Raw genomic sequence first — 12,208 nt, 5'->3', positions numbered from 1 at the left:
AGGATTCCTAGTACATCGTAGACTCGTAGACTTGTTCCTTCCTCCAAAGCGAGAACCATACTTGCCGGGACACGCGTAGACTTGTTCTTGGAATCTTCAGTGATGACAGATTCAAAATAGTCTTGATGCGCTTCTTGCTCCTCTCTTCCTGGCGTTGAGCGCAGAAAGAAGAAGACTGTAGGAAGCCACGCCGGGTCCAGACAAGCAGTCACAGCGCTAATGGCTACTCGCAGTAAACCGATAGAAGGAGACCGAGCGTGAACACGGGACTCTTCGCGGTGTGTCTCGTAATTATCATCACGCAAGTCCTTGAAAACGGGGGTGTACGTGCGGGTTTTCGCTTCATCCAGTAGGGCATTAAGCATATCCGTAGACAATCCGAGGTATGCTACTAGGTAGCCGCAGGCAGGGAGTGTTGGCTTGGGCGCCATTTTGAAAATGCAACGGAGACGCCTATTTGCAGCGGACACACCTCTAAACAACTTGATTTTTGTATGGTGTCACACACAGTGGATTTTAAGTGAATCTGCAACGGACACGGTGGGATGCAACGGACACGATTTTAAAACATTTTGAGTTTGATGCAGCGACGGCAAAAGAAAATTTCATGTGTTTTTCTTTCTGGCTTTAATGCACATAACACTGATTACATCCCTTTTTTTACAAATGGCCCTCCCTGGAAATGGCCATCTTTAGTTTGGCCCCTCTAGTGGTTGACGGCATCGAGAGCTGGCGCTGGTCACTTCGTGTCGTCGGCGTTTGGGACTCTGGCCTCAATGGTGTGAGCTCCTGATGTGGTTGGAGTTGGCATCGGGGCTGGCCATGCTTGGTCTGGTTGAGTTTGCTAAATATCCACGGTAGTCCGAGTTTTTCACCATTATAATCCTGTGCACTAGATAAAACAGTACTTTTGTGAATCAACATTTTGCCAATGTTGACGCTAATTTTCCTACTATTAATTGCTCCATTTTTTTTACTTATCCTGTGCGTAGGAACTCTGGCTACGAAACCGGATCGCTTTTGTCGTAGAAACGTAGGCGGTATCTAGGACTTTGTATGTAATCGTAGTAAACTAAGCGGAGAACACGTCAACATCAGCAAAATGTTGACTTACACTTTTGCATCTCAAAAGCATCCGATTTCGTAGTCAGAGTTTCCTACGCACAGGATTAGTGAGCAAATCAAACTTGTAGGAAGATTAGCGGAGAAAACGTCAACATCCTACGCACAGGATTAGTACAAAAAAAAGCTAAAAATTGAACTTGTAGGAAGATTAGCGGAGAAAACGTCAACATTGGTAAAATGTTGACTTACAGAAGTACTATTTTTCTGTGCAACTCAATCAGAAGTTCTGATTCAGAACTGGAGCAGTTCATCCAGAATATGAATTAAATGCATCCGCTGACAAAGATAGATATACTCAAACATTTTTTTTTCGCGTTTGAGCAGCTCACTATTCAATTTGCGCTTTGCCAAAATCTGGATTTGTCCCTTTTCCCCAAGAATACGCATGAGGACTGCCAGTAGCTTCTTCGTGTTAGTTTCGACTGTTCTACTCTTTGCAAGCGCCAAAGCCGTCCGCCCCACTAAACATTCAGAGATGGCCACTACAGACATCGACAAACAGATTGAGCCAGCTAACATCGGAAGCGATCAACGTTTCCTGCGTGTTCACACATCCGAAGCCGTCGAAGAGGGAGCGAAAGATTTTGCGTATATTAACGAGGAGGAAGAGAGGACACGTTCTCAGGAGTGGGTTAATAAGTGGAGCGCGAGGGCGGCAGAGTGGGTGGGGAAAGGACTTACGCGTGGACAGATCGCGGAGAAGTACGGTATCAAAAAGGGTCGTCGCACAGATCCTCGAAGTAAAAATAAGCAGAAGTACAATCTGTTCCTTGCAGCTTCGCTGAAGAAGCACCCTGGCGGGATTTAAGTAGCAAAAGTTTTCTGGTAGCCAATGCAGAACTCCATAGTTTGAGATTATCGAGTAATTGATTAATCGAGCGTATTCTCCCTTGCTAATATTTTTAGTAGCTTGCAGAAAACACAAGTACCTTGCGAAAACTGAACTTGTGCTCGGTAATTATTTATAGTATCATTTTCTAAACTCCTAAATCAACGTAGCACTATGGCTCCCTCACGAAGGCGATGGCTTTCACGGACTCGAAGGGAACACCAAAACAGAGCACCTCAACCAATCAATCTGAATACAGTTTTCAGTGTTTTGACAACATATCAGTAAAAGTAATTCATCCATCTCATTTGTGTAAGAAAATATTTAGAAAGGCGGCAGAGCATTAATACTAAAATATGCACTCCAAAATGCATACGTTTTGTTTGTGGAGAATGAACGAAGAATTTCCCCAATGCAAAATTGTCAGGCATACAGAACAAACGATAAAACCTCAAAAAGCAACTTTTTAAATGATTCTTCGTGCAATTTGCACAAAGCGTTTCAAGCACTTAGAGAATATGTCCTCACATCACTATTTTGCTAAAAGGTCTATAGCTAACGTCTTGCACCCGCCTTCCTTTAGTGGTTGTGCAGAAAATATTTAGAAGTGATGCCATCAGCATCACCGTGATGCTGATATTTTATCTGCGTAACCGCGTAGCTTTTGAGCGCTCGCTCTGCATTACAAGCATGAGGTGTCGGTGTCTGATTACGATTCTGTACATGTAGTGTACGTGTTCATATTGCAGACGGCACCAGAGTAACTCATCTAACACTGTTTCATGAACACCGTACCGATGATCAAGACTGAGTGCTACATGAGTGGCGCCTCTGTACGACGCGCGCACGTAGCAGCCAAAGTCAACCGCCAGGCACATTTACACACCGCCGCCAGACACAGCAACACTATCGCAAGAACCTCTTCCTGAGCCTTTTAATGGCCACCAAGGAAAAATTTGTGTGCTACAGCACTAACAAGACCTGGCGCTCGATCGACATGTTGCAGGACGCTATTTTTTACTCAATCTCGTGCTATGGCAGAAGTTTAGCTAAGCTTAGGACCCGAAAGTCCTTCCTGAGCGACACGCACGCGCAATTGATAACTCACCTTCAACTCTCGCACGTGGTTAAGCTGAAATGGAAGAGGACGAGGGCGGTATTATAGCAAATGTAATTTTGTACGGAATAACGAATTGCTGGTCCTTCTTCCATCCAATACTTTATACATGCAAGTCGACGCGTTTAGCGGACACATATGGCCTCACTGGCGACCGCACTGCTGTTTGATGTGCTTCCTGAGCACGGAGCCCAGATCGTCCAGCTCTCTGTAAGACGGGAAGTAGTTGACATCAATCACATAGAGCTCATGCAAGCCATCGTCTGCCACAATGACGTCGAAGCCAAACAGCGTCAGTTTCAGCTCTTCACGAAGATGTTCGCCGATCGCGCGCACCGCCCTGAAAATTTCTTCCTGTGTTCGCCTGCCGACAACTTCTTCTGGTGGCGCGCTGTCGTCGACATGAGGGTGAAAATCTTTGCTCGTAGGGTAGTTCTGCTGGGTGTCGAAGTGCACGTGTTGAGCAGTTCCGGCCACGAGGTTGGGCAGTGAGCGTCGCTCCGCCACATTGATGACGTCGCCAAGCACGTAACCTTTAAAGAGGCGACCAGAGTGGTTGATGAACTCCTGCGACATCAAAAATCAGTCAGAGAATGATCATACCCCTAATTGAATCCCAGTAGATCGACCACCTGATAAAGCACTGGGTATTCGACATGGTGCAAATCTTCGCGCTTGGTGATGACACTCATCATGTGTGAACGTTCTGTCGCTGCAGCGTCAATGCAAAGAAGAAACAAACAGCCTCGTTAGACCTCAAAATTTCAGCTCAAGGGGTCACTCCGATCAACGCACCACAGGCCTCGACGGACTTGCAGATGAGCGGTAGTCTCGAGTGTCCAGTGTCCACCTCCTCCTGTAACTTCTGGAACTGTGCGGTCGTCCCCACCTCGTAGAAGCTGGGCACCTTGAAGCTTTGCGTCCGCGAATCTCCATTCTGTTCCATGCTTTTTAGTCTTTTGCATACTGCGTGGCGGTCCGTCAGCAGCCGAACGCTGTCGATGGGGTCTACCACACGCACGGATGGGTGACGTTGCAAGAAAAGCTGTACCAACTGCACGCGATTGGCAGCGGACTGATCCCCCAGTCCCGCGAACACCATATCATGCGCTAGTTTGTGCAGCAGTGCGTCCAGCGGCCCATTGCGAGCTGCGAAGCGCTGGGCTGCGGCCTCCAGTTCGGGATCCGTCACGGATGCACCTGTTGGCGTTGCAGCCTCTAAGTCGATCAGAACGAAGCGCACGCCATCCTCCTCCACGTTCAGGACCTCCTGTAGCCGGGCGATCTTCTTGGCCGGAAAAATTACGCCCACCACGAGAGGCTCTGAGCTTGGCATGTTACAGTTAAAAAAAATGATTGTGAACTTGGAACCACGTAAATACACGCGTAAGAAAAATACATTACCGAAATATTCTGCAATACTTAATGACTTATAGAATTTAGGTAAAACTCAAAGTCGGCTAATGTACATGTATTTATTGCAGCAGTATTGTCAATTCCGCCCCAATTTGCCGAAGCGGGACGATTTAAGCAAACGCCTAAGGCTCAGTCTTATATCGTCCCAAAAGAGGGATGGACCAATCAGCGATCTAGTTCGCGGGATATTGGGATGACCTGTAGGGTTGACACCCCTTCTCGTCCCACTGGGACGTTGTGTGGCACGGTCTTGGGATACACAAATCCCGCTCATCTCAACTATATTCCACAGCAGCACACACCGCCGACACGAGCCACCTGTCTATAACACCGGGTTGGAAGTCCGCTATTGTGGGCAGATATAAGACCGAGCCTAAGGCTCGGTCTTATTGGCCAAAATGTTTTATTATCTAATGAGATGCCATATGAGACAACCCAAAACGAAATGATACTTATGAACCTAAGTACGAATCGCGATTTAAGCACTCTAAACTAAAGCGGGGCGTCTCCTCTATCTTTTGAGCCCTTATAAGCTGCACAATGCTTAAAACTGAAGAAGTTGTGGTCGCTCAAAAATATTATCTTCATTTATGTGCCCTCGAAATGACGATACATTTAGAAGTGTTGTGAGCTCAATATTTTTTTTAATTTTAGAGATTTAAGTGTTATTTAAGAGCTCTTGTTAAAAGCAATTGAATAAGGGTAGTTTTACAGATTTTTCGATGGAAGTTTACAATAAATTTCACTGTTTCGGTTAAGTGCGAAAATCAATTGGCCAACTTTAAGCTCGATTATCTCGATAACTCTAAATGGTTCGTAAGTATCATTTTGTTTGACGTTGTCTCATATACACGTTGGAGTTGAAGTGACAGCGCATCTCGCACTGAAGACTCTGCTGCAGCTATCCATCTTCTCGGGCAAAATGCATGCCTTCATGAACTCGTCCCGATCTTTTGCCGACGCAATGGCCATGCCATACTCATAAATCATGAGCGTCACCGCTGTTCCTTGCGTTACCACAAGCCACTGGTTCCATGCCTGACGAGACTTGGTCGAGTCTACTACACATTTCTTCACCTTGAACTGCACAAGTTTAGCCCACTCTGCGACCTGAGGAGTCTTCATACTCCATACACCGTCAGTCTTGACTGTATGCTTCTTCACTCGACCAGATAAAATTTCCCAAACAGCCTCCATAATAGAGTTGAATGACCGTTCATTAAAATCCAGCTTCACGCAGTGTTTCAGCTGATAATTCACGCTGATTAATGGACGTCTTCACAATGGGCCGCACGAGTAGTTGATAACGATTGTCAGGGGGTGCTGTCGCTGCCGGCGCTGCCGCTGCAGCATCTTCTGTCAGCCCTGTGGCTAAATGGTTCACCGAAACAGAATTTGGTGCTGTTGCATCAACATAATCATCCACAAGCCCCGAGATTTCCCGTGCGCCTGGTGTCCCTGGAGCCTCCTTTTGAGGTGGATCGAATGATGCTCGACTTGGCGGACGATATGGAGATGCACGTGGTGCATGGCCCCGCGAGAGCGGAAAACGCAGAGTCATCCCCGGAGTGCACGCACTTGTCATGAATGAAGATGTCCAGCCAGAGGTTTATTCTTTATTAACGTCAAAATGCATTCTGTATGATAGGCCACAAGATTGTGGGCTGGTCGTGTCTCCGCGGAAATTTCGAATAGAACGCACAATACCATATTCTTGATTAGTCCTGTTTTGTAATGTATACTAAAACCCTGCAATCTGCTTGGTTTTACGCTTTTTACTCAATCAAAATGTGAGGGTTTTATTTTGAACGAATCATGTAAAACCAAGCATATTGATTGGCTTTACTACAATAATCGCAATAATTATTAAAAAAACCCAAGGCAAAATGATAAAATATGCTGCGGGGTGCGGAGTAGAGTCCAGCATATATACATTTTACTGTGGGACATATACCATACAAAATCCAAGTAAAATTCCGGCATCAACAGGGATATGACTTAGCTTTAAAACGAAAATATAATAGCTTATTTTATTCTCCAACCTCTGGCGGTAAGTGCAGTGATGATCTGGCCTACAGGAGGAGCTAATGTCCGCGCAGCTTGAATAATAACGATGACTGTAGGCCGTCAATCGTCCAGCCTCTGGACGCTCTTCAGCGAGGCGAGCAAAAATGGCCGAGTCAAATATCTTCGATGTTTAACAGAGATATCCAACCCGAAAGCACACAAACTGGAAAACCACTTTGTAACAGGGTGGCAGATGCGTCAGGTTTCCTAACAGACGGTGGCAGCTGGACGGACTCGAACGACGAAGAAACAAAGAGTTACAGCGACTGGTCAAGCAACGGTCAAAGGGCGCCCCACGGAGATCGTGCTGAACGGGCGGTCGGGGGCAGCTTAGAAAGATCTCGGGCGAATGGTGCGAGCAAGGCGGCGGAGAAGCAGCAGCAGTAGAAAATTTGCCGTCGAGCACGCAGACAGCGACATCAGTTAGGGATCTGTTGGCTAACCAACAGGCGGTAACGGTGAGAGCTGCGTCTCCGCGTGAACGAGCGGAAGCTTTGTGAACACGGACGAGCCGGTCTCTAGTGGTGCGACGGCGCTGCTGGACGACTGCACGTGGACTACGAACGATAGCGGCTGAAGTGTGCAGCGGCAGAGCGCGGACGACGAGTAGACGGAAAGGGTAACGACCCGAGTCAGTCTGGTGTGGGGCGCTGTCAACGGACAGGCGGAGCTCCTAAAGTCAGGCAGGCGACGCCGAAAGCTTGGACGTACGAAGGAAGCAAACGTACACAGAGGTGACAGTCAGAAGTAGTCTGAATTGATTGATAAATAAAATAGGTGGCGCAGCCAGTCGGGCTCACACCGGCGCGGGAGACAACAGTTGTCGACCGATGACCATCCGGATCTTGGACGTTCATCAGCACTGGACGAACTAAACTCAGCGAGTGGAGTTAGCGACTCGTTACAACTTGATGTACTGCCAGGATTACATATTGATGGAGAAGAAGAAGCAAAAAACGATTTGCCAGTGAGCGTAAGGGGAAAGAGACCCGGAAAAGGAGCCGACAGAGAGGCGTCCAGCTAGACGGAAAAGACGTAGCTGGACAGCCATCTCAATATGCCTTTATTTCCCAAGCTCAGCTTCACAAGCTTGTTGCTGACTTTGTTTACGAGTCGAGGTCAGCTTTTCGCATCCAGGGGTAGGTCATGGAAAAGATTCGTACCTCTCAGTGGATTGCGTGCCACTCCGCGTTCGTCCTTACCAGGAAGTCATTGACCTGATCTGCACCGCTCAGCGGATGACTTGCCGCACTACGTATGCCCTCAGGGCAACCAGCAACCTTGTTACTAACAAATTTATGACATATCAATGTTCAGCACTACGGCTTCCTCGGCCTCGTGCTCGCGCGTAAAGCGCTTCTACTTCCTAGCAGAGGTGGGCTCATGTCTCACCAAAGCTCCACTAGGAGCAGGGTGCAACGCACCCAGCGTTTTTGACGTCCAATCGATCCATGGCTCACGGCGTACCAGCCATGTTGTGCCAAGGATGAGATCTTACCTCGCTCCAGGTCTAAGCCCAAACAGCGGTCCACGCTATCGAAGTTCTCAGACCTCACTCCAAGGTCAACAGAAACCTGCGACACAGCTACCAGTGTCCCCGTCGCGAGACGGATAGAGATCGTACCTCTCGTTGGCACTTCCAGTGCCTCAGCATACAGCTGACTCCCTTCCAGGGTGGAGCGACATGCGTACTTGCCCGAGGATCCTGAGTCAATCAAGACTCTCCATGGCTTTGCAAAGCCCTTCACGTTCGCTTGAACGACCAGCAAGCCCGGCTTGCACACACTCTTCTCGTAAGAGAGCTCAGATCTCTTCGGGGCTGAGCCCCGTTGCCCTCTACCTCTTCGAGGCACAACAGAACTCAGTTCTTCCCCAGTAGGCCGCCCCGCGCCTACTGGGATTTGCCGTTTCCCGGCGATGACCCGGAGGGCTGGCTCGCCGGAGCCTCGCGCTTCTTGCGCAGCGGGCAATAGGCCCTCAAGTGCTTAGTGCTATTGCACACAAAGCATCGGCGGATGCCGGCGCGCTGCTCCGCAGCAAGAAGCTCCGCTTCTTCATCTTCAGCATAGCTGAGGTCCATCGGCTCCGGCCCGCTCGAAGAGCTCGCGCCACCAGCGCTCCAGCCACGTCGGGCCGGTCTGAAGTTGTGCTCGGCATTTAATGCCACATCCACCGCCTCTCCGAAAAGGTTAGGGTGTACACGGAATACTCTCGTTCGAGCTGCACTCACACGAAGTTCCGCAATAAACACGGTCAAGCTGAATAGTTCCGGTAGCGGGTCTGCTGCCATTCCGGCGATGAGAGCTCTCAACTCTTGGGCATAGTTCAATAACCCCTTCTTACCCCGTCGGGTAGCAAGGAACTTCGACCGGATACAGTACACCTGATTAGGCGGCGCGAACACGCGCGAAAGCCGTTGCTTTAGCTGATACCAAGTGGGAAATGTAGCGTCAGCAGGCGTACCGCACGGGAGTGCCCACTGGCGGGCGCGATCTCCAAGCCTGAAGATAGCGAGCGCCACGCGCCGATGCTCAGACTGGAGCAACCCGATCCCATGGCCATCGCGACGTCACCGGTACAGAGAAGGAGATTCTTTCCATCCTTCCCCACGAAGGTTTTACGCTCACCATGAGCGGTTTCAGCCTCATAGATTCTCCACGCTTCATTGACGACGCCGCCGTTGCGGCGCTCATCTTCGCTTGGATGTGCTCCAAGAGCGCGTTCTCGTAGCGTGAGATCGGCTCCAGCCTAGTGGTGGCCGCCTCTGGACCTTGCGACTTAAGATGAGCCACGCCCTTCGGGCCAAGCAAGGACATGAGCTTAGTAAGTGCGTCCTGCGGCGCCGGGGTCAAATTCGCGAACACGGGGTGTTCCATCCTCGCAGAGAATATAGTCAACCGACTCAGGAGGGGGATTTTTGATGAGTACAAGTGCTATCAAGTGCAGTAGGGCTGCCGTAGCTTTAGCGTCAGAGGAAGACGTTTGGCTCAAAGAGTCACTAATACTAAGTTCCTTATCCAAAGGACATTTACCGCCCACGACCTGGGCTCAAATTTAGTACTGTAAACTTTATGCTCCAAAACCAGAAGTGTTTTATTTTCTATTATTGCGACCAAACCGCCTAGGGGGAAATGTATCTGTTTAACTATCTATTATAGTTAAACTTAATCAATGCATAACGTGTACCTTTCAGCCGACGTACTAAGAGATCCTGTTAACTCTCCTACTTATGTACTGAGGGTTTGCTAAAAGGTCCGGGTACTCTGTACCCCTGTGTGTTCCACATCATGTAACCTCGTAGCATCTAATGTGTCGTGGTTATTCTCCGTTGTGTCTACACGACGAGGAGCTGCAGCATTTTCCGTACCAGCCACACTCGTTTCCCGCGCGACAACTTGATTTCGTAAGGTTTGTCCGCTGTTACTCGACTGGATGATGGTGTCTACATTAATTCCACCACGATCAGAGTCTTCTTCGTCGTCTACGAGATCATCGCTCGCTTGAAAAAGATATCTGTAGCCATGCTACCAGCGCAAGTCCGCTCCTTAAGGCCGTTGCATCACGAACACTACGCGCTACAAAGGGGAACTAAATTTGAAGCAGTGATGGCCAAAAATACATTGCGGGGCATTGTAAAAACATTAAGCGCAAACAATATCTACGGCAACTACCCCTCTTGTCTCCAGTAAGTATTGCAATACTCGGCGAGTTTGCAGTACTATTGCAGTACTAATCCTGCGTACCAGCCTTGCTGCTGCTGCCACCGGCATCCTTCATCGCCTGAGCTACCATGGTGGCGTTCCAAAGAAAACGATTATGCTTGAGGAACAAGATTTTCTCGAAGTTGACGGGTGTCAGCCGCTTTCTGGTGAAACGAAAAGCGTGTTTTGCGCTGCTGAACAGCCGCTCCGCTGACACAGACGTCCCTGCAATGAACCGCAGATCAACGTACTCATCAGATTGCTTCAGGCGCTGTCGCTTCCTTGCGCGGAGGCTGTCGGCGTAGTTGGCGCGTTTGGTTGATCCTGATTGCTCCTGTTGTGGCTGATGCACAACGAAGCGCTTTGCCAGCGCTCGTTCTTCAAGCATCAGACTGTCTTTCTTACCGTCCAAAATCTTCACGACTTCTGACTCAAAGAGAGGCGAATGGGCGATATTCGCATCGGATGCGAGGTAGTCTTTCAGTTCGGGGTAGTCTTGAGTCATCTCCTGAAAAAAGCCCTGCACATCACCAATGTGCTGCCTTCGCTTGTGAAGGTCCGTCTGACCACCCGTCAAACATGATGCCGTAGTGTTCAGGGAGTTTTTCACGAATGATTTCTTCAACTAGAGCAGCCAGTCGAGTGATGTAGAGCATGAGACTGTTACTGCACACATGATCCAGCTTAGAGATGCCTCTCGTCAACAAGTTATCCACCTCGGACAGGGGCATGTCGCGCATTATAACCCACTCCAGCCAGCGAAACACACTCAGCTCCTTCGCCGACAGAAACTGCTCTCGGTCAAATCCAAGAGGATTAGGTTGATCACGAACACTCTGCTCGTATCTCGCCACGTAATCTGCGCCAACGCAGCTCGTTAAATGCTTCCGCAAGTTCAAGTATCCGGACTTCCAAGCCTGTTTTGGTCTGGCGGGGCACTTTCGGCACTGGTACGAGACCTCGCCGTCGACGACCGATATGTCGTAGTAGAAGCGGACGTCTGCGGGAATGCGGTCGATAGAAAGCGGGCTGGACTGGAGGGCCATGGCGTCCGCAGGGAAGGCTGCAAAAAGCAGAATGAGAGCTGGCTGGTGGTGGAGCGGTCAAATTCGCGCCCATTTTGAAGACGCGAACGCTGCTGGCCAGACGATGGGCCTCTGAGTTCGCGCCAAAAGACTTGACGCGCAAAAACTGCAACCTTTGGGAACCGACTTTAAAAGGGATCGCCGAAATCGCTGGAAAATATGTACTGCAGTTCCCAGCGTTGCCGCAATATGTATTGCAATACCCCATAGCGCTTGCAATAAAGTATTTCTCAATATTGCAAACAGTACCAATACCTGCAATGTATCTTTGGCCATCACTGATTTGAAGCAAATTTACCTGTTACACGACAATTTCATGCGGTATTGTAGCTACATTCTCACCAATGTAGGCTGCTAAGTTAGCGCACCTGGCTTTATACCCACAAAAAAGTAAAAGACTCTGCAAATACAAATACATGGTGTCTTTTAAACTCCCTATTAGTGGTTATCACGGTTGGAAAGCACCTTTGACTGGCCGATCAAACCAGATCTTCGCGTCCCGTTTTTTTTTAATTTAAACCTTCCTTGAAAAAGAGGACGGTTGCAAACCACCAGTAAAGGTTCGTTGTAATTGGTGGAAACCCGCGTCAGAAGGTTCGATTTGGATGGTTGGAATAGTAATAAAATAAATACGCAAGCAACAACCAGTGCCAGAAAACGTACAGACAAGGCACTTTTTAACGTTATAGGAAGCCTGGCCGCGATACTTCTGCAGCTGTCGGAGCATGTATTAGTTGGTCGAGCTCTGCTGTGAGGTGTGTGTGGTGCACACTATCTGCGGGAGTGCTCGGGAGCGGAACCACACAGGGGGCTCGCAAAGAAAGTTCGGGCCCCGGCTAGAATTTTTCCCCGTTCAGCGCCGAGGAGG

General features: G+C 49.0%; 3 protein-coding genes across 3 annotated transcripts; 1 reads left to right on the top strand and 2 right to left on the bottom strand.

The window, feature by feature from the left end:
* Positions 1 to 1,510: 1,510 nt before the first annotated feature.
* Positions 1,511 to 1,933, top strand: PITG_12276 (secreted RxLR effector peptide protein, putative; the record flags this gene model as incomplete). Its single annotated transcript, XM_002900834.1, has 1 exon — positions 1,511 to 1,933. The coding sequence occupies one exon, from the start codon at positions 1,511 to 1,513 to the stop codon at positions 1,931 to 1,933; it is 423 nt and encodes a 140-aa protein (XP_002900880.1).
* Positions 1,934 to 3,215: 1,282 nt separating this feature from the next.
* PITG_12275 (uncharacterized protein) lies at positions 3,216 to 3,763 on the bottom strand (the record flags this gene model as incomplete). Its single annotated transcript, XM_002900833.1, has 2 exons — positions 3,216 to 3,638; positions 3,701 to 3,763. The coding sequence occupies 2 exons, from the start codon at positions 3,761 to 3,763 to the stop codon at positions 3,216 to 3,218; spliced, it is 486 nt and encodes a 161-aa protein (XP_002900879.1).
* A 77-nt stretch (positions 3,764 to 3,840) lies between these two features.
* PITG_12274 (uncharacterized protein) lies at positions 3,841 to 4,407 on the bottom strand (the record flags this gene model as incomplete). The annotated part of the gene is made up of 1 exon (XM_002900832.1): positions 3,841 to 4,407. The coding sequence occupies one exon, from the start codon at positions 4,405 to 4,407 to the stop codon at positions 3,841 to 3,843; it is 567 nt and encodes a 188-aa protein (XP_002900878.1).
* Positions 4,408 to 12,208: the final 7,801 nt, after the last annotated feature.

Source organism: Phytophthora infestans, genomic scaffold (genome assembly GCF_000142945.1).
Source record: "Phytophthora infestans T30-4 supercont1.24 genomic scaffold, whole genome shotgun sequence".
NCBI classification, from domain to species: Eukaryota; Oomycota; class Peronosporomycetes; order Peronosporales; family Peronosporaceae; genus Phytophthora; species Phytophthora infestans.
This window is presented reverse-complemented; position numbering and strand designations above follow the sequence as displayed.